The sequence below is a fragment of the Giraffa tippelskirchi genome, chromosome 7 (genome assembly GCF_054371585.1).
Source record: "Giraffa tippelskirchi isolate mGirTip1 chromosome 7, T2T-mGirTip1v1.2.pri, whole genome shotgun sequence".
NCBI classification, from domain to species: domain Eukaryota; kingdom Metazoa; phylum Chordata; class Mammalia; order Artiodactyla; family Giraffidae; genus Giraffa; species Giraffa tippelskirchi.
Genome location: NC_137281.1, coordinates 18,865,178 through 18,886,726, shown reverse-complemented (window position 1 = coordinate 18,886,726; position 21,549 = coordinate 18,865,178). Strand labels below are relative to the sequence as shown.

Sequence of the window (21,549 nt, the reverse complement as noted above, 5' to 3'; positions counted from 1 at the left end):
ATTGCCTTTGTTCTCTGTTCCAGACGGGCCAAGAAGTGGGACAGTGCAGCTATTCAGTATTTCCAGAACATCCTGAAAGGTAAGGCAAGTGCATGACCACGGCTGCCTGCCTTGAACTAACATCCAAGGGGGTTTCACCTTCTGTTGGGGAAAGGGTTTGAGACGTGCGTGCTTAGCTATTTGACCTCCCCCCTCAGGGGGATTCATCAGTCACATAGAGCGTTTTCAACTCCAGTTACCACAGTGACTCTGTACCCTTGGAATCTGAGGGATGGATGTGGACATCAGTAATTGACAAGTGAAATCAGCAAGGAATTGTGTGGGTGAGGCACCCTTACACAGTGATAATACCTTTCTCTTAGTCTGTATAAAACTGCAGCACTGCAAAATAATTAACATGCATTTCATTGAACCAACAACGATGAAAAGCCTATTTTTTAGCAGGCAAAGGGTAGTAAGTGTGTACTTACTGTGTGATCCCCGTCCTTGCTAATGAAGATGTATAGAATGTCTTAGCACCTGTTCAGCGTGCTCTCTGTTTAAATCATTGGCCGTAAATTAGACTCTCCTTTGTGGCATCTGTCCTAAGCCCTGGCAGTCTGAGCCAAGTAACTGGACGGCCTCTAGGGCCATGCTGAGGAGTAGTGGGCATGCGGTGGCTGGGCTACACCCTGATGCCTGTTGGGGCCCTGGCCCCTCTCCTTCACTGCCCTGCTGTCCGGGTGAAGGAGCAGCCAGAGGCATTGTTTCTGGAGAAATGGAAGGTGGGGGCACCTCTGGTTTTGTAGTTCGGGCCCTTGTGAGCCCACAGGGGCCCTGGGAGACTCACATTAGGAGGAGGCAGAGTGCTTGGGTTGAGTACCGTTCTGCTGCCTCTGAGCAGCCTTCTGAGAGCCTGGTCTCCTCACCTGTAAAGTGATAACAGCACTACCTCAAAGGCTTGTGGTAAGAGTGAAGTGGAACACATTGGTAGACTGAGCCACGTGCCTGTTGGTACCCACACGTGGAGCTGCTCTTCGGCGTTCGGAGGGTGAAGTGACTCAGGGGAAAGGCTCTGGCTGGGCGTGTGGGTTTGGGGGTCACTGGAAAAGAGGTGCTGTCACAGGGCGGCAGGAGGAGGATGGGGGCTGAGGGGACAGAGGACACTTGGCAGACTTTGCCTGCAGAGCCTTCCCCTTGGCTCGCCTGCAGCCAGACCCCTTCTGAGGGAGGAAGCTGTCGGACATTGTGGCCCTGGGGAGTCATGAGGAGTTAACAGAGATTAACAGGCGAGAAATAGTCATAGCTGTTTCACCCACTTTTATTTTTTGGCCATGAGGCGTGGCATGCGAGATCTTAGTCCCCCGGCCAGGGTTCAGGCCTGTGTCCCCTGCCGTGGAAGTGTGGAGTCTTAACCACTGGACCCCTAGGTAAGTCCCTCAAGCATACTTTTAGCATCATCTTCTTTATGTTTTTTTCATTTATGTTATTTAGCAACTACCCAGGTAGAAGCCAAATTATGTGCTGTGGAAGAAGATACTTTTGAGGTTTACCTTTATGTAACTCTAAAAAATGAAAAGGTAAGTGAAAGAATGGTGTTTTTGAAGTATTTTATTATTATTAAAATGCTATTTTAATGAAACAATGCACACAGGAAAAACAGTGTCATTCACACTTGCTCTTACCTCAGGCTGTTCAAGAGCAGAGGCACGCTCAGCAGAGAGAACTGACGACGGTGGGTGCATGAGGTCATAATTGCTAGAAAAAAAAAAAAATGGGCCAACAATTCTTTTCTAGCTCCTAAAGGAAGCACAGGGATGTGTCCCAGGGTATTCTCTCTCTCTCTTTTGTAAACTTATTTTCTTTCACACAAAGTTTTTAGGAGACATGCACGTTGATCCTTTTATTGTCAGTGTCCTTCCAATGTCTGGATATACTGCAGTGTTTATCCATTCACGTGTTGATGGACATTTGAGTTGTGGCCTCTGTGGGGCAAGTGCAGATGAAAGTTCTGTGAGGACTCACGTGCAAGTCTTCCTTAGACCTGTGCTTTCATTTTTCTTGGGTAAATACCCTGGAGTCACACTTTTGGGTAGTTTTATAGGTGTTAAGAGACTACCAAACTGTTTTCCAAAGTGACCATAGTACAGTCCCATCAGCGATGAGAGTTACACTTCCTCCACATCTTCTCCGTTACTTTTATGGTCATTCTCATTGGTGTGTAGTGGTCTCTCATTGTAGTTTATTTGCACTTCCCTAATGACGTAACAGTCTTGAGTGTCTTTTCATATGCTGTTTGCAATCCATATGTCTTTAATGAAGTATTCAGATCTTTTACCCATTTTTTTTTCATTTTCTCCTTTTTAAAATTTTTTTATCCTTTTTTAAAATTGAGGTATAATTGATGTACAACATTATATTGGTTGCAGGTGAACAGCACAATGGCTTAATACTTGTACATATACGTTGCACAGTGTCTAGTTAACATCCATCACCACACAGTGACAGAATGTTTTTTCTTGTTCTCATCACAAGATTTACTCTTAGTAACTTTCAAATATGCATTACAGTGTTGTTAACTGTAGCCTCCATGCTGTACATCATATGCCCATGACTTATTTATTTTATAATCGAAAGTTTTTACCTTTTGACTCTCTTCTCCCATTTTACCACCTTCTCCCTCTATGCCTCTGACCCCGGCTCTGGAAGTCACCCGTCTGTTCTCTCTCTGTGAGCTTGTTTTGTTTTGTATTTAGATTCCACATACAAGTGGAGATTATGTAGCATTTGTCTTTTTCTGACTTTTGTCATTTAGCGTAATGTCCTTAAGGTCATTATATGTTGTCACAGATGCAAAGATTTCATTCTTTTTTGTGGCCAAATAATATTCCATTGTGTGCCACATTTTTTAAAATCCATTCATCCACTGATGAATGCTTAGATTGTTTCCATAATTTTGGCTGCTGTAAATAATATGGCAATGAATGTGGAGATGCATGTGTCTTTTCAAGTTAATGTTTTTGTTTTCTTCAGATAAATACCCAGAAGTATAATTGCTAGATTGTATGGTAATTCTGTTTTTAATTTCTAGAGGAGCCACGGTACTGTCTTCCAGGATGACTGTGCCAATTTACAGTCTTAGAGCCTAAGGGTTCCTTTTTCTCCACATCCTTGAAACACCTGCCCTGGATGTTTCTTGTCTTTTTAACAATAGCCATTCTGACAGATGTGAAGTGATACCTCACTATGGTTTTGATTTGCATTTCCCTGGTAGTTAGTGATATTGAGCATCTTTCCTTGTCCCTGTTGACCATCTGCATGTCTTCTTTGGAAAAATGTCGATTCAGATCCTCTGCCCATTTTTAGGAGAAGGCAATGGCACCCCACTCCAGTACTCTTGCCTGGAAAATCCCATGGACAGAGGAGCCTGGTAGGCTACAGTCCATGGGGTCGTTAAGAGTCGGACACGACTAAGCGACTTCACTTTCACTTTTCCCTTTCGTGCACTGGAGAAGGAAATGGCAACCCACTCCAGTATTCTTGCCTGGAGAATCCCAGGGACGGAGGAGCCTGGTGGACTGCCGTCTATGGGGTTGCACAGAGTCGGACACGACGAAGCGACTTAGCAGCAGCAGTAGCAGCAGCAGTAGCCCATTTTTAAATTGGATTATTTGGGGGTTTGTTTGTTACTCTTGTTTATGAGTTTTTATGTATTTTTGATATTAACCCCTTATCAGATAATAAGTGACTTACAGATGTTTCCTCTTATTAAATATCTTTTTGTTTTATTGGTGCTTTCCTTTGCTCTGAAGAAGCTTTCTAGTTTAATGTATGTAGTTCTGCTGGTTTATTTTCACTTTTGTTGCCTTTGCTTTTGGTGTCAAACTCCAAAAATCATCACCGAGACCAGTGTCAAGGAGCTTATTACCACCTATGTTTTCTTGTATGAGTTTTATGGTTTCAGATCTTATATTCAAGTCTTTAATCCATTTTGAGTTTGTTTTTGTATATGGTGTGAGTAAGTGGCACAGTTTCATTGTTATGCGTGTAGCTGTCTAGTTTTCCCAACACCATTTATTGAAGAGACTGTCATTTCCCCATTATATATTAGCTCCTTTTTAGTAATTTTATTGACCATATATATCTGGGTTTATTTCTGGGCTATCTTTCTGTTCCATTGATCTATGTGTCTGTTTTTATGGCAGTGCTGTACTCTTTTGATTACTATATTTTGCCCGTTTAAAAATTGGTTTTGTTTTCTTTTAATTGAGTTTTGAGAGTTCTTTATGTATTCTGGATACATGTCCATCCAAAGATATTATCTAAAAATATTTTCTCCTGTTTTTCTTCTCAAGAAGATTGGCCAGAAGTGTGTAGTTCACCATTATGAAAGCAGAAGTCACGAGATCAATTTCTGTCAAATTCTGTTCTATAAAATAATTTTTTTGAAGATTAAAATTTTCAGTGAAGTTCGGCATGTTTTTTGAACAGTCACGTGATTGTGTTTGTCTTATTCATGAAATGTTTATATAGGTTTGTGTTAACGATGATCTGGTTGCAAAGAACTTCGCTTGCTATGTGTCGCCCGTGGAGAATAAGAACTTTGATTCTTTAGAGAAGCAAAGGTTGGATATAAAGTCAGCATCCTTGTCCAATAAGCTCAATCCAGCACTTACTCTTTGGCCAATGTTTTTGCAAGGAAAAGATTCTCGAAGGATGGAAAGTGAGTGGATTTCAGCAATGTATATTTCCCTTAAGCTGTATTATTTATAGAAATCTTAGTATATTAATATAAATTGTTCTATTGACTTTTCCCCATATAGAGACAGAGACTTTGACTCTGAATTTAATCTTTTAATTTTTTTTGAAATATTTTAATTTTAATCCTAGTGAGTTTGTTAGGTTTGAGTTTTGAGGTTCTAAGAGAGCTGCTGTGGTTTGTTTTTGTGAGAGCAGGAAAAAAGATTAACATTAATTTCTTATTAACATGGAGTTATATTTTCACTCTGTGGCTCAGTGTGTAAAGAATCCACCTGCCATGCAAGAGACACAGGAGATGCATGCGGGTTCAATCCCTGGGTCAGGAATATCCCTTGGAGAAGGAAATGGCAAACCACTCCAGCATTCTTTCTTGGAAAATCTCATCGACAGAAGAGCCTGGTGGGCTACAGTCCACGGGGTTGCAAAGAGTCGGACTTGACTTAGTGGCTGAGCACAAGCACACGTGTTTTCAAAAGTCTGTATGTTAGGAGTTTAATGATATTATCAAAACAAGGGTGTGTTTTAGAATTTTGAAAAAGAGCCATTTATTAGCATGAAAATATGAGAGGAGTCATTCCAGGACCATGGAAACAACTGTAAATATTTCCTCCGCACCCACGTTTCTTAGTCCCCTCACGTTGCTCCCCTGCCCTGTATTAGGCATCCTGTAAATCATACAGCAGAAGTGATTTCCAACAAATTCACATTTGTATTTTGGGTTTTATTTCCTGCTTTAATCTTGAAATGTATTCTTTCTATCAGAGTCATGTGGTTTAACTTTTCTGGCGAAGTCTCTCCAGCATCCGTGGCCCCAGGGTGCGGGTGACCTCAGGCCAACCAGTAGGATCCTGGGTGAGTTCTCCTCTCTTGTTCCATTTCAGTATAAAAGAATACTGTTAACTATCTTAAGACTGTAAGAGTTGTTTATAAGGGCTGTGGTAATTCTCTGTCTCTTCTTCCCTTAATTTAATGGAACCAATTTATGCTGTAGATGCTGACAAAGATAATTTGCCTTGTAGTCTGTAGGATTTTGCTGAGACATTAAGAACGTAACAGGCACTTGTTTGTGTAGGACTGATTTATTCCAGCCCAGCCATAGACCAGTGGTTATTATTTGTCATCAGAATATACCTAAGGATTTGATTGGTTTTTATTTTAAGCAATAGGATGCATAAAAATAAGAAAGAGGCATTTATGAAATCAAAAATATCCAGTCTTTAGCTCCGTATCCCCGAGTTCTTGAATGAGTTGGAGTTACTGGGTGAGGGGGAAACTTGCTCGGCTCACCCTCTGTGGTGACTGCTCTGTGCTCACCCCCAGATTGGGTGTATGTGTACCTGTCAGGACTTCAGACAGAGCCAGAGTAAACCTCTAGTAAACTAAAACTTGAAGTGCATGCTCAGTCGTGTCCAACACTTGCGACCCTGTGGATTGTAGCCCGCCAGGCTCCTCTGTCCATGGGGTTCTCCAGGCAAGAATACTGGAGTGGGTTGCCATTTCCTACTCCAGGGGATCTTCTGGACGCAGGGATCAAACCCATGTCTCCTGCACTGGCAGGCAGGCTCTTTACCACTGGCACCTCCTGGGAAGCACCACCTTTGATGTATGTACTTATTAAAATTTTACAGTCTTTTTTCCCCCAGTTTTTCAGGTGTGAGGGTGTGTCTTATTTCTTAAGAAATGGGATCCTACTGTACAAACGTGTATGTGGTGTTTTTCGCTTCTCTCTAGGTCAGCTGCATCCAGTGTGATGTAGTTTGAGGCTGTGGACTCTGCCATGAGACTATCCGTCTGCCCCCTCCTCTGTGGCACAGGGAACATCATTCCCTGCTGCTGGGTTGGTGAGATGAGCTCTCTGCGTGCAGAGTTTGTGTGGCAGACTTGGGCACATATGGCCCCACCCACATTCTGGTGTGCCTTATAGGAGGCATAGTGTGTCATAGGAATTCCTGCTGGATGGAGCCCATTACTGATGGGAATGTTATTTCCATTTTTGTTTCTTCCATTTCCATGGAAGCAAGAAAAATACCAGGTATTTACATTGTGTTTAACCACTGCACAGCTTTCCATTGTATGAGGGCTTCCCTGGTGGCTCAGATGGTAAAGAATGTGCCTGCAGTGCAGGAGACCTGGGTTCAATCTCTGGGTCAGGAAGATCCCCTGGAGAAGGGAATGGCAACCCATTCCCTTGGGAATGAGTATTCTTGCCTGGGAAATCCCATGGACAGAGGAGCCTGGTGGGCTACAGTCCATGGAGTTGCAAAGAGTTGGATACAACTGAGCAACTAACTCTTCCGTTTTAAAAAATAATCGTGTATTTATTTGGCTTTGTCGGATCTTTGTTGGGGCGTGCGGGGTGTTGCGTTGTGGTGCTTGGGACTCTCTAGTCGTGGCACACATGCTCTGGAGCGCGTGCGCTCAGTCGTTGTGGTGTGTGGGCTTAGTTGCTTCGCAGCGTGTGGGAGGGTGCTTCCCTGACCGGGAGTCATCCCCACGTCCTCCGCATTGCAGGGAGGAGGGCACTGCACCGCCAGGGAACTCCCACCTAGTTTTCTTTATTACAGTCAGTGTGGGAGTTAACTCTGCATGTCTTTGAAAAGGAAAAGGTTGATGGTAAACAAAAGAAAGCTCATATGAGATGTGACCAGACTATCATGTAAGAAACAAAACTATTAGATGTTACCTACGCAGGCAAAGATTTCTTTTTCCTTTTTAATTTTTGTGAGAAGCTGTTTCAATTACATTTTTATTAAATTTTGATACTTCTCTTTGAAGTTCCTTACATTTTCAAAAATCAAAGTTCAGTACTTTCTAACACTTGGCTAAACATTCAAATAGTGCCGAAAGGCTATAAAGAAAAGTAATTTTTTCTTGTCCAGCTTCTTCTCACCCAGGCTCCTTGCTTGAGGTAAACCTTTTTTTTTTTCCTTAGCTATTTATTTTGGCAGTTATCTCTAAAGTTTTAAAATACCTGTGGTTATTTTACTTTGTCCATGCTTATGCATTCTGGACTCTCTCCTGATTTCTGCGGTGGTTAGCTGTCATACCCCTAAGCCACACGTCTTCAGACACCGTTCTAGGGATTCACCAGAAAAGGAATCAAAGTCTGTTTTCATGGAGTTTTCTTTTATTTTCTCAGTAAACTTTTGTTTTAGAATGATCACAAACTTCCAGATAAGTTGGAGAGCATTACAGAGAACTTGATTTTATCCTAAACCACGTGCGAGTAAGTTGCCAACTGGAATGCCGCATCTCTCCCCAGTACTTGAGTGTGTTTTCCTAGAAATAAGAGTACTTTCAAAAATATTCACAGTATAGCCATCTCCATCAGAGAATGCCATTGCTACACTGTGATCGTCTGACTCTCAGATAACCCCTGTAATTTTGCCCGTCATCACACTGATTTCTCTGGGGAAGGAAGACACAGCTCAGCATCAGGTAGAGCATCTCCTCGCCTCCCTGGGTCTGCAGCAGTCCTCAGTCTTCCTGGACTTTTCTGACTGTGACACTTTGGCGGATTATGGACCTGTTATTTCGTAGCATGTCACAATTGTGGCAGGTGATTTCCGGTTTCCATTTTCATTGATTTTTGCTCTGAATTTAATTCTTTTTGTCTGCTTACTTTACATTTAATTTGCTCTTCTTTTCTAGTTTTCTAAGGTAAAAGCTTATATTATTAATTTAAATTTTTTCTTCTCTTCTAATACAAACATTTAATGCTGTCAAGTGCCCGTCACTGAATCCCGTAAATTTTGATAAGTTGTATTTTTATTTTCATTCAGTTAAAAACATTTCAGAATTTCTCTTGATATTTCTTCTTAATCCGTGTATTATATAGAAGTGGGTTGCTTAATCTCCAAGTATTTGGGGATTTTCCAGCTATCTTGTTGTTACTAAGTCAGTTTAATTCTGTTGTGGTCTGATCATGTACTTTGTACAGTTTCCACTTTAAGTTTATTTAGGTGTGTTTTATATGGTCTATCTTAGTGTCAGTTCCACTTGAGCTTGAGAAGAAAGTATCTGCTGTAGGATGAAGTCATCTATAGATACCAGTTCTCACCACCTGAGGTGGTGCTGTTGAATTCAGCTGTACCCTTACACCGATTTTCTGCCTGCTGGATCTGTTCATTTTTGGTAGAGGGCTGTTGCTGTCTCTGACTGTAATGGTATTCTCATCTATTTCTCCTTGCAGTTTTATCAGTTTTGCCTCACATATTTTGATGCTTTCTTGTTAAGCCCATATACAATAAGGTCTCATATGTCTTTTTGAAGAATTGGGTTCTTTATTACTGTGTGATGCTTCTGACCTTCATATTTTCCCTTGTTCTGAAGTCTACTCTATCTGAAATTAATACAGCTACTTCAGCTTTTTTTTAAGCTATAAAAATTTTACTGAGGTACAATTGATGTATAATATTATTTGTTTCAGGTGTACAACATAGTGATTCACAATTTTTAAAGGTTATATTGCATTTATAGATATTTTAAAATATTGCTTATATTCCCTGTACTGTACAGTATATCCTTGTAGGTTATTTATTTTATGCGTAGTAATTTGTACCTCTTAATCCACTGCTGTTTTTTTGGAACCTCCCCACTTCCCTCCCCCTACTGATAACCACTAGTTTGTTCTCTGTATCTGTGAGTCTGTTTCTTTTTTGTTAAATTCGCTAGTTTTAATTTTTTTTAGATTCCACATATAAGAGATATCATACAGTATTTGTCTTTCCCTGTCTGACTTAACTTCACTAAGCATAAATGCATCCGTGTTGTTGCCAATGGCAAATTTTCATTCTTTTTATGGCTGAGTAATATTCCAGTGTGTGTGTGTGTGTGTGTGTGTGTGTGTGTGTATACACGCCACATCTTCTTTATTTGTGTGTGGATGGTTAGATTGCTTCCGTATCTTGGTTACTGTGAATAGTGCTGCTCTGAACACTGGGCTGCATGTTTCTTAGCTTAACGGGACCGCATATTCTTCACCTGTTCATCTGTCAGTGGACATGTACATTGCTTCCATGTCTTGGCTGTTGTAAACAGTGCTGTCATGCTGGGGTGCTTGTCTTTTCGAATTATGGTTTTCTCCAGATACACACCCATGGGTGGGATTACAAGATCATATGGCAACTCAGTTTTTAGTTTTTTAAGGAACCTCCGTACTTTTCTCCACAGTGATCACACCAGTTTACATTCCCACCAATGGTACAGGTAGGTTCCCTTTTCTCCATACCCTTTCCAGCATTTACTGTTTATGGACTTTTAACGATGGCCATTCTGACAGGTGTGAGGTGATACCTCATTGTGCTTTTTTAAAATTCGTTTTTAGTTGGTGGATAATTGCTTTACAATGTTGTGTTGATTTCTGCTGTACATCAAGATAAATCAACCATAGGTCTACATATGTCCCCTTCCTCTTGACTCATGGTGCGTTTGATATGCATTTCTTTGAAGATTAGCGATGTTGAGCATCTTTTCACATGCTTGTGGGCCATCTGTATGTCTTCTTTGGAGAAAAGTCTATTTAGGCCTTCTGCCCATTTTTTAATTGGTTGGGTTTTTTTAATGTTGAATTGTATGAGCTGCTTGTATATATTTGGAAATTGAGCCTTATCAATCATGATGTTTGCAGGTATTTTCTCCCAGTTGTCTTTTTGTTTATGGTTTCCTTTGCAGTGTAAAAGCTTGTAAGTTTAATTAGGTCCCATTGTTTATTTTTGCTTCTGTCTTCCTTTGCCTTGGGAGACTGACTTATACAAATTGCTAGAATTTGTATAAATATTTGTCTTTTATTTGGTGTATTTAGACCAATACCATTTAAAGTGATGATTGATTTAGTTAGATTGATACCTGCCGAACTCATTACTGTTTTCTGTTCATTGCCTTTGTTTTTTATTCTTGTTTTCCATTTTTTGTCATTTATAGCTATAGTTGAGCATTTTACAGAATTCTGATTTCTTTCCTTTCTTAGCACATCAGTTTGCTGCTTTTTTCACTTTTTTAAATGATTGCCTTAGATATTGCAATATTTACAACCAATCCAATCTACTTTCAGATAACACTGAACCGCTTTACAGGTAGTGCTAATACCTTATAATAACAAAGTATTCATAATTCCTCCCTCCTGGCCACAGTGTCATTGTTGTTATTCTTTTCATGTATACGGGTATGTATGTAATAAATATATATTTACATATTTTATACGTAAATGCATAAATAATGAAACACTTTGTTGCTATTATTTTGAACAAACTGTTATCTGTTATATCTGTTTTCAAAAAGAAAAACTGAAATTTGCCTTGACTTATTCCTTCTCTAATGTGCATATCCTCAAGTTCAGTGATTCTTTCCACAGATGAATACAGTCTACTAAGTTCATCAAAGGCATTCTTCATTTCTGTTAGTGTTTTTGATCTCTGGCATTTCTTCTTGATTCTTTCCTATTATTTTCATGTCCCTGCTTATATCATCCATCTATTCTTGCGTATTGTTTGCTTTTTCTGTTAGAACCCTTAGCATATTAATCATTTGTTACTGTTGTTCAGTTGCTAAATTGTATCCAACTCTTTGCAATCCCATGGACTGCAGCACGCCGGGTTCCTTGGTCCTCCACTATCTTCCAGAGTCTGCTCAAATTCATGTCCATTGAGTCTGTGATGCTCTCTAACCTTCTTATCCTCTGCCACCCTCTTCTTTTGCCTTCAGTCTTTCCCAGCATCAGGGTCTTTTTCAGGGAGTCATATCTTTACATCAGGTAACCAGAGTATTGGAGCTTCAGTTTCATCATCAGTCCTTCTAATGAATATTCAGGATTGATTTCCTTTAGGAGTGATTGGTTTGAGGGCTTCCCAGTGGCTCAGTGGTAAAGAATCCGCTTGCAATGCAGGAGTGATTGGTTTGTTCTTCTTTCAGTCCAAGGAACTCTCAAGAGTCTTCTCCATCACTACAGTTTGAAAGCACTAGTTCTTCGATGCTCAGCCTTCTTCATGGTCCATCTCTCATATCTGTACATGACTTTCTATCCGTACATGGAAAAACCATAGCTTTGACTATATGGACCTTTGTCAGCAAAGCGATGTCTCTGCTTTTTAATATGTTGTCTAGGTTTGTCATAGCTTTCCTTCCAAGGAGCAAGTGTCTTTTAATTTCATGACTGCAGTCACTGTCTGCAGTGATTTTGAAGTCCAAGAAAATATGTCACTGACTGCTTCTACTTTTCCCCCTTCTATTTGCCATAAAGTAATGGGACCAGAAGCCTTTTTTAAGGTTGAGTTCCAAGCCAGCTTTTTCACTCTCCTTTTTAACCTTCATTAAGAGGCTCTGTAGTTCCTCTTCACTTTCTGCCATTAGAGTGGTATCATCTGCATATCTGAGGTTGTTGATATGTCTCCCAGCAATCTTGATTCCAGCTTTTGGTTCATCCAGCCCAGCATTTTGCATGATGTACTCTGCATATAAATTAAATAAGCAGGGCGACAATATATAGCCTTACTACTCCTTTCCCAATTTTGAACCAATTTGTTGTTCTATATCCAGCTCTAACTGTTGCTTCTTGACCTGCATACAGGTGTCTCAGGAGACAGGTCAGGTGGTCTGGTATTACCATCTTTTTAAGAATTTTCCACAGTTTATTGTGATCCACACAGTCAAAGGCTTTAGCCTAGTCAATGAAGCAGAAGTAGATGTTTTTCTGGAAGTCCTTCACTTTCTCCATGATCCAGTGAATGTGGCAGTTTGATCTCTGGCACCTCTGCCTCTTAGAAATCCAGCTTGTACACATGGAAGTTCTTGGTTCAACTACTGCTGAAGCCTAGCTTAAAGGGTTTTTAGCATTACCTTGCTACCATGTGAAATGAATGCAATTGTATGGAAGTTTGATCATTCTTTGTCATTGTCCTTCTTTGAGGTTGGAATAAAAACACCTTTTTCAGTCCTGTGGCCACTGCTGAGTTTTCCAAATTTGCTGACATGTTGAGTGCAGCACTTCAACAGCATCATATATGAGGATTTGAAATAGCTCAGCAGGCATTCCATCACCTCCGCTAGCTTTGTTTGTAGTAATGCTTCCTAAGACCTCTTGACTTCACATTCCAGGATGTCTGGTTCTAAGTGAGTGTGCACACTAGCGTGGTTATCTGGGTCATTAAGGCCTTTTTTTGTATAGTTCTTCTGTGTATTCTTGCCACCTTTTCATAATCTCTTCTGCTAGGTCCTTAGCATTTCTCTCCTTTATCGTGCCCATCCTTGTATGAAATGTTCCCTTGATATCTCTACTTTTCCTGAAGAGATCTCTAGTCTTCCCCATAATGTTGTTTTCCTCTCTTTCTTTGCATTGTTTATTTATGAAGGCCTTCTTAACCTCTCCTTGCAATTCTCTGAACTCTGCATTCAGTTGGGTATATCTTTCCCTTTCTCCCTTGCCGTTGGCTTCTCTTTTTTCCTCAGCTATTTGTAAAGCCTCTGCAGACAACCACTTGGCCTTCTTGCATTTCTTTTTCCTTGGGATGGTTTTGGTCACTGCCTCTTTGACAGTGTTACTAACCTCTGTCCATAGTTCTTCAGACACCCTGTCTGCCAGATCTAGTCCCTTGAATCTGTTTATCAGCTCCACTATATAATCATAAGGGATTTGATTTAGGCCATAACTTGAATGGCCTAGAGGATTTCCCTACTGTCTTCAATTTAAGCCTGAAATTTGCAATAAGGATCTCCTGATCTGAGTTGTACTAAGTTTCTGGTCTGACAGTTTCAACATCTCTGCTCTATCTAACTCTGGTTCTGATTCTTGCACTGTTTCTTCAAACTGTCTCTTTTTTTTTGCTTTTTGGTATGCCTTGCAATTTTTTTTTTAAATTTGAAGCCAGACATGATATTCTGGGTGAGAGGTGGGCCTTTAGAGTACAGTTGTAAGGTGTAGAGTGAGGGGAAGCATCCTTTAAATCTGTGATTAGATCTCCATCTTTTTAAGCCTTTGCATCTGGGTTGTGACCTTCACATGTGCTTTCAGACCTCCACCTCTCCTCTTTAGGAGGGCTAGGATGGCCTGAGGCGGTGGGGAAATAGATGGGCTATTTCCCTTTCCCCAAGGTGGTTAGTCTGATAAAGCCTGGGTAGTTCAGTTCAGTTCAGTTGCACAGTCGTGTCTGACTCTTTGTGACCCCATGGACTGCAGCACTCCAGGCTTCCCTGTCCAGCACCAACTTCCGGAGCTTATTCAAACTTATGTCCATTGAGTCGGTGATGCCATCCAACCATCTCATCCTCTGTTGTCCCCTTCTCTTCCCGCCTTCAGTCTTTCCCAGCATCAGGGTCTTTTCCAGTGAGTCAGTTCTTCGCATCAGGTGGCAAAGTATTGGAGTTTCAGCTTCAGCATCAGTCCTTGCAATGAATATTGAGGACAGATTTCCTTTAGGATGGACTGGTTGGATCTCCTTGCAGTCCAAGAGACTCTCAAGAGTCTTCTCCAACACCGCAGTTCAAAAGCATCAATTCTTTGGCACTCAGCTTTCTTTATAGTCCAACTCTCACATCCATACATGGCTACTGGAAAAACCATAGCTTTGACTAGACAGACTTTTGTTGGCAAAATAATGTCTCTGCTTTTTAATATGCTGTCTAGGTTTGTCATAGCTTAATTTCATGGCTGCAGTCACCATCTGCAGTGATCTTGAAGCCCCCAAAAATAAAGTCTGTCACTGTTTCCATTGTTTCCCCATCTATTTGCCATGAAGTGATGGGACCAGATACCACGATCTTACTTTTCTGAATGTTGAGTTTTAAGCCATCTTTTTCACTCTTCTCTCTCACTTTCAAGAGGCTCTTTAGTTCTTCACTTTCTGCCATAAGGATGGCGTCATCTGCATATCTGAGGTTATTGATATTTCTCCCAGCAATCTTGATTCCAGCTTGTGCTTCATCCAGCCCAGCATTTTGCATGATGTACTCTACGTATAAGTTACATAAGCAGGGTGACAATATACAGCCTTGATGTACTCCATTCCCTATTTGGAACGAGTCTGTTCAGTCCAGGTAGTTCAGGCTCTGGTTAGTTTCTCCTGAGGGCACACCTTGCTGAGAACAGAATGCACTGGCATATTTCATAAAGGTTAATTTTCCCCTCCCCCTACTAAGCCCCAAGGGGATTTTTATATGATCTTCACTGTGAGAAGCTGTGGAGTTCCAGTAGGTGAGAGTCACGAAGTGTTGGGGGTCCTCTTGGAATTGTTAATTTATTTTCCCGCACTAGCCTCCAGGAGCTGGTCAACTTAGAGTTCAGATTTTCCTTCTCTGGTGCTAGATTCTATGGAGATTTCTGCTCACATCAGTTGTGATTATCTGTCTCTCCAGTTGTAGGCAAGAAGGTTTGCCCTGTGGCCTCATCTTTTATGTCAGATATAAGAAGAGTTGTTATTTTTCACTTGGGTTAGCTGTTTACTTACTGTTATGATGGAGTGGTTAATTCCAATCTCCTTACATGCTGGGATAGAAACTGAAAGTTAAATTGAGCTTTGAAATGTAAGATTGGTAAATATAAGATGACAGCATTATTTCTTCTTGGAGATTCTAATTGCTTTTCTTTTTCCTGCTTATATTGTCTATCTCTATTAACTCCTTAAGTTGTTCAAGATTCTCAGTTGAGTATTCTATATCTTTTAAAATTTATTGAGACTTGTATTATGACTCAGTATATGGTCTCATTTGGAAAAGGCTGTGTGTGTACTGGAGAAGAATGCATATTGTGCTGTTGTTGGGGAGAGTGTTACATAAATATTAGTTATGTCATGTTGGTCGATACTCTTGTTCAGGTCTTCTCTGTGTTTATGATACATTTTTTTTGTATCTACAGGTCTATCAGCTACTGAAGGAGAGGCATTGATATCTCCAACTATACAGTTGTTTTATTTATGTCTCATTTCCGTTCTGTTAGTTTTGGCTTCATGTATTTTGAAGCTGTCACTTAGGTACACAGAAGTTTAGAAGTTTTATGTCCTCTTGATGAATTGATATGTGTCATTATTAAATGACTCCTTCTTTGATCTGAAGTCTACCTTGTGTCTTCTGGGCTATCATCTGAAATATACGTAGTGGCCTTTCCGTGCAGTTGCTTGGGCTTCCTCATAACATGACAGCTGGGTTACAGAAGTGAGCATTTAAGAGAGCAGATCGTAAGCGTATGACTTTTTTGTGCTCCAGCTTTGGAAGTCACATAACATCACGTCCGCGTTTCCTAGCCCACCCAGGCTTATGGGAAAGGAGTATGAGCCCTCCTCTCCGTGGGAGAAGTGTGAAAGTCACATTGTGAGAACAGCATGCCTGTTGGGAATCATGTTCTGGCCTCCTTTGCAAAATAGAGTCTGCCAATTTTGGAAAATAAATAATGGTTAAATTTTTAGTAAGCCAGTAAGGAATTTTTTTCAACATTTTTTTCTTTTTCTTTTTCTCAATAAGGATTGAGACAAGATTTTTTAATTTAATCCCCTCAAGTAAAGTTTGATACAAAATCTTATGCTGTAATAATTTTATATATTAAGGTTTTATGATAACACTTTTTTAGTAAGATCCTTTTGGTCCTGTTTTCTATTTATTTATAACACTTCCTAAGATAATTTTTATTATTATTTTTGTTTTGCAGATAAGACTATAAAATGTAATGTGGATTCATTGAAAGGTTCACCTGAAAAAGAATCTGAAAAGAAACAGCAGTACATCTCCTTGGAAGATGTAAATAAGGTGCTGTTTTTAAATGTTCATTAAATATAAAGTTTATATAGTGTTCATTTTAGAATATTCTCCTTTAAAAATCTACCAGGAGCCAAGACTGTGGCTATGATAGTTTTATTCATGAAAAAACGTAAGTTTACAAGTTTACTCTGTTTCCGATGAACAGGATAACCCCTGTTCCTCCCTTGTCAAGTCCTTGTTCTTGACCTGCTGACCACTTGACAAAATTGGGTGCATAGTCTTACTTTAACAAGGGTATAAATATCTGGAATTATGGGACACTCTAATAGTTAAGGTCAAGTCTTACCTATCCCTCCAGTTCCTTTGATAAGACAAGTGAAAGTAATTCCAGGACATTTTAAATACTGACTGTCTGAAAGCTGGCTGCCTGCTATTGGGCCCTTCAAGTCTAGTGTTTATAGTGGTGCCGTTATCACTGACCTCTCCAGTGCTTGGTCTTTCATATCTGTGTTGCCTGGACCTTATCTGAGATGGCTGTCTATGAGAACAACTCCCAAGGAATTTTGATGCCTCAAGAACACATATGTTGCTAGCATAAATATTCATCCTGAAAAAAAATTTTTTTTTTTACAGTGTGTTGAATCTTCAGCATGCTGGCCAACAAAGAGAGGCATAACCATATATGCCAATCCAGACCCACCAGCTGCAAGGTATGATCTGAAAATCTAGTGTAACTGACTAGAGACTTAAGTACAATATTGTTTTATACAGTGTTCTGTAAGATTGATGATGGGAGAATATTCGTTTTCAAAAAAAGAGTGACCCTGGAAATTTTGATTAAGCATATATTTAACATAAATATGTTTGACAGCTGGCTAGCAGCACAGTTTTCCAAAAAGTGGTAGTGATTCTGGAGTCTCCTTGTTGCCTTGTCATACAGAACTGTGTCTGTAAGGCAGATGTCTTGATGTGAAGGGTGGGTATATGTGGACCCGATGGCAGTTCAGGTTGGTGGAAGGTGAAAAATGGTTTCTTATATTCTTGAAGATGAGCTTCCAAGTCTTTGTAACCCTGTCCTCAGCAAGATCCATGTCAGTGATACTAAATGGGAAAATGTGATATTATGCACTTCATATAGAGTAAAAGATCTTAAAATAGGAAGCTTCCATTTCTCTCCTCCTGGACTTTATGCTAGTGTTGTCATACATTGTATTTATACATTTATTATAAATGCTGGAATCTGTTATTGTTCCTATTTAAACAGTTTTTCTTTGAGGGATTTAAATAAATAATAAGAGAAATTATAATATATTTACCTATGTAGTTATCATCCATGGTTTTTACTTTTTGTGTAGATCCAGATTTCCATCTGGTTCCATTTTCTTTTTACTTGAGGGACTTCCTTTACTATTTCTTGTATTATATTTCTTCCTTTACTATTTCTTGGGTCTGCTGGTGATGAATTCTTTCAGCTTTTATATGTCTGAAAAAACTTTGCTAGGATAGAATTCCATCTTTAAATTTCTTTTTCCCTGTGTTTTAGCGATGTTGCTTCACCACCTGCCTGCTCATATTGTTTGCAATGCAAAATCTACCATCATATTTTTTCTTTGTTCCTCTGTTTGCAGCATGTCTTTTTCCTCTGTTTTTAGGGTTTTCTCTTCATTGCTGGTTTGAACAATTTAATTACTCTATGTCTTGATGAAGTTTCTCTCTTGTTTCTTATGCTTGAGATTTATTAGAGCTCTTCATTTGTAGGTTTCTGTCTTTTCATTGGGGCTTCCCTGATGGCTCAATGGTAAAGAATCTGCCTGTAGTGCAGGAGACCCGGGTTCGATCCCAGGATGGGAAAATCCCCTGGAGGAGGATATGGCCGCCCACTTCAGTACTCTTGCCTAGAGAATCCCACGGATAGAGGAGCCTGGCAGGCTGCAGTCCTTACGGTCGCACAATCAGACACAACTGTGCAGCAGCTAAGCAGCAGCAGCAGTCTTTTCATCAGATTTGATAAGCGTTCAGCTGTGTTATTCTACAAATATTTTTTTCTGCACCTGTCATTTTCTTCTCTTTTGAGACTCTTATAAGATACATGTGTCTGAGGCTCTGTTCATTTTTTCAATTTTTTCTTGCTGTTCTTCATATTAATAATTCTACTGGTCTGTATTTAATTTAATTGACTCTTCTGTTATCTCCGTTTTGCTATTAAGCCCATCCATTGAATTTTTTATCTGATGTGTTATATTTTTTTGTTCTAAAATTTTCATTTGATTTTTTTATAGTTTATATTTTTGCTGAGAAGAAAATAAAATTCTGATTGTGTCATTTAAGAGTGCTCACCTTTCCTTTTCTTATGGAGCATGGTTGTACTAGCTTCTCCAGGATGTTTTGTAATTTACGCTTCTGAGCTGTGTTGGGGTTGGCACCTGTTGGTTATTTTTTCCCTCTACAGCTGATCTGATTTTCCTTATTCTTTGTATGTTGAGTAATTTGGGATTGTACTCTAGATACTTTGAATATTATGGCATGAGACTCTGGTTTAGAATCTTCTGGAGAATGTTGATTTTGTTGCTTGTTTTAGCAGGAGGTCATCACTCCCTTATGGTTCAGACTCAGACTCTGTCTCACTTGCCGTGGGTGGTGATTGTGACACTGTTTCCAGCTCTGGTCCGCTGCTTTGGGTCTGTTCTGGACACACTCAGCTTGGGGTGGAGTGGGACTTGGGGTGGGTACGGGATTCCCCCCACCCCCAGCTCTCTGTCTCTTTTTTCCCAGGACTTTCCTTCACATTCACCATTTTCTAGATGTTCTCGCTCCCTGTTCCTCTGACCAGATAGATGGTTTTTTTGTTTTTGTTTTTTTTTTTTGTGGAGAGGCTACCATGCAGTGCCGGAGTCCCGCTCCAGCTGGTCCAGGGATCCCCAAGGGATGAACGGCGTCGGCGAAAGAAAAAGAGACAGAGTTTTTTTTGATGGCCTAAAGACCACACTCTTTATTGCTTTAGTCTCTATTTATATAGCATATGATCTTCTACGTAATGATTCTTACAATATTTTTCCATTGAGATCAACAGCCCCTGATTCTAAGATGTGTTAAAAGTTTTTTCCTAGTCTATCGTCACATTTTGGTTACATGTTTACCCCGAAACCTATTTTTATTTTACTAAAACATAATCTATAAATCATATTATTCCATCTGTTTATTTTGTACAGCCTGCTACTACAGTGAGTACAGCGTCTTGCTTCAATGACTAAAAACTATAGTGATGGCTAAGGCAAAGTTTTTCATAGTACAGCCATTGTCAGTGGTGGCTTGTTTACCATCTACCCACATACCACAAGACTATTTTTGGCAAGGGGAAATCTTTTGCAGTTTACCTAGATACTATTTACAATACAATTTATATATATCTTTTCTGTTTGTGCTTAATTTTGAGGGGAAAAGGCAATTGGCTTAGTTTCTGTAACTTTCCCTGATACATGACCCAAGTTTTCCAGTCATCAATAACAATTTCCTCATGAGGCCAGGTCACAATAGGCTTAGGGCTTGTTTTCCAAATGATCATGACCTTATTCCTTGGCTGAATGTTAGGGACCCACCAGTCAGGGGCCTCAGTAGGTTTAATCATTTTTGGAATGTTTCTCTGGGGCAAGGGATCATTTTTCTTTTTATTGAACTCTCATGATCTCATCATGGAAGCCCCTACAACTCCAGCCATCAAAGAATGAAACAGAGTTAGCCACAACAAAAGCATAGAAACAGGAAGGAGGGAAGGTTCCGATCCTGGAGAGAAACCGCTTTGCAGTTTCTTCTTGATTGGTGCCGTGACTTTGTCATCCGGCAGTAGATCCAGAACGGCTCCCAACAGAAAGAAAGAAACACAGCTAGCCACAACAGAAGCATAGAAACAGGAAGGAGCAAAGGTTCCGATCCTGGAGAGAAACGCTTTGCAGTTTCTTCTTGATTGGTGCTGTGACTTTGTCACCCGGCAGTAGTTCCAGAACGGCTCCCAACAATGCAGTTCGTGTGACTGGGGCTGCTTGTGGAATAAAATAGCAATAGAAATAAAAAAGACAAAAAGATGGAAATTTTTCCTCATCCAGTCTCTAGACCCCTGGGTCCCCATTTCCTGGTTCATTAGAGGGAGGGAGAACTTTTCTCTTGGGGCTTTAAGTGACCATATGTGTGGTTAGCACCACTGCATGCACCTCCATGATCAGAGCTGGCCTTGGGGTTAGAACAAGAGGAGAGAGGGCCAGGAGAGGACACGAGGGGAGAGGGCCAGGATTCCCCACACGCTCTGGTCTCAAGCCCCTCTTCTCTGTTTTCTGGCTTGAAATATATTCAGCCGTCCTCATCTGAAGCTCCTGCGCCTGCGCTGGTGCAGATTCCTTGGCTGCGGAGGGTCCGCTGTACTACACTATCTTATATAAGGGACTTGAGCATCCTGGGATTTCGGTATCCCTGGGGCTCCTGGAATCAGTACCCTGCAGATACTGAGGGATGACGGTAGCGACTTTCTCAGGTGTTTTGACGTCTACATCCTCTGCACCATTCTGCAACTTGGGCCACCCTCGTGTGAACACCGAGAGATAGCGAAATGTGAAAGCCAGGACACTCTCCATGATTCTGGTGGTTTTTCACGTTGCGACTTCCTCCCCTGTAGTTTCATACTTTATCCCGAGTTTCTCGTTGTAATCCATAAGGGAGAGAGGCTGTAAGGGGGCTTGCTCCCTCTTGGCAGCCCAAGGACTGTCAAAATGGTCTTCATGCTCAAAGGACTAAGTTTCAGTTCTCAAAGCATTTACTTGAGTTGATCCACCTATTCTGTAGTGGTACTTCACAAATTTTCTCCCAGAAAATAAAGGTATTTTCAGATTTGGAGTAAATGGATTCAGAAATTTTAGCAAATGTTTTTGATTTTTAGTGCTTCATGTCAAAAGTCAAGTGAGAAGCCACTTAGATCAGCTGAGAAGAAAGAATACAATGAGAAGAATGGCTGTGTGAAGTATGGATTTTTCTTTCTTGGCCTAAATTTTTTTATTGAAATAATTGTAGAAAAATCATAAACAGGAAGAATTTATATATGATTTTATTATTAATTTCAAACCTGCATTCCCAGTGACTCAGTGG

The 21,549-nt window shown here is 40.3% G+C and overlaps 1 protein-coding gene across 13 annotated transcripts in view; it reads left to right on the top strand.

Annotated features, from left to right (window-relative positions):
• TDRD12 (tudor domain containing 12) overlaps window positions 1–21,549 on the top strand; it is a 77,215-nt gene that overhangs the window by 19,429 nt on the left and 36,237 nt on the right. For 11 of the 13 annotated variants that reach the window (XR_014059556.1, XR_014059559.1, XR_014059560.1 and 8 more), the window contains exons 5-11: window positions 24–79; window positions 1,474–1,559; window positions 4,513–4,702; window positions 5,503–5,592; window positions 16,370–16,467; window positions 17,053–17,129; window positions 21,344–21,424. Coding sequence is in view for 8 of the 13 variants with exons in the window: in XM_081510442.1 (XP_081366568.1) it covers window positions 24–79; window positions 1,474–1,559; window positions 4,513–4,702; window positions 5,503–5,592; window positions 16,370–16,467; window positions 17,053–17,129; window positions 21,344–21,424 (678 nt within the window). In the remaining 5 variants the exon portion in view is untranslated. The remainder of the gene's footprint in view (window positions 1–23; window positions 80–1,473; window positions 1,560–4,512; window positions 4,703–5,502; window positions 5,593–16,369; window positions 16,468–17,052; window positions 17,130–21,343; window positions 21,425–21,549) is intronic. The other 2 variants (XM_081510441.1, XM_081510440.1) reach the window with 1 other exon arrangement.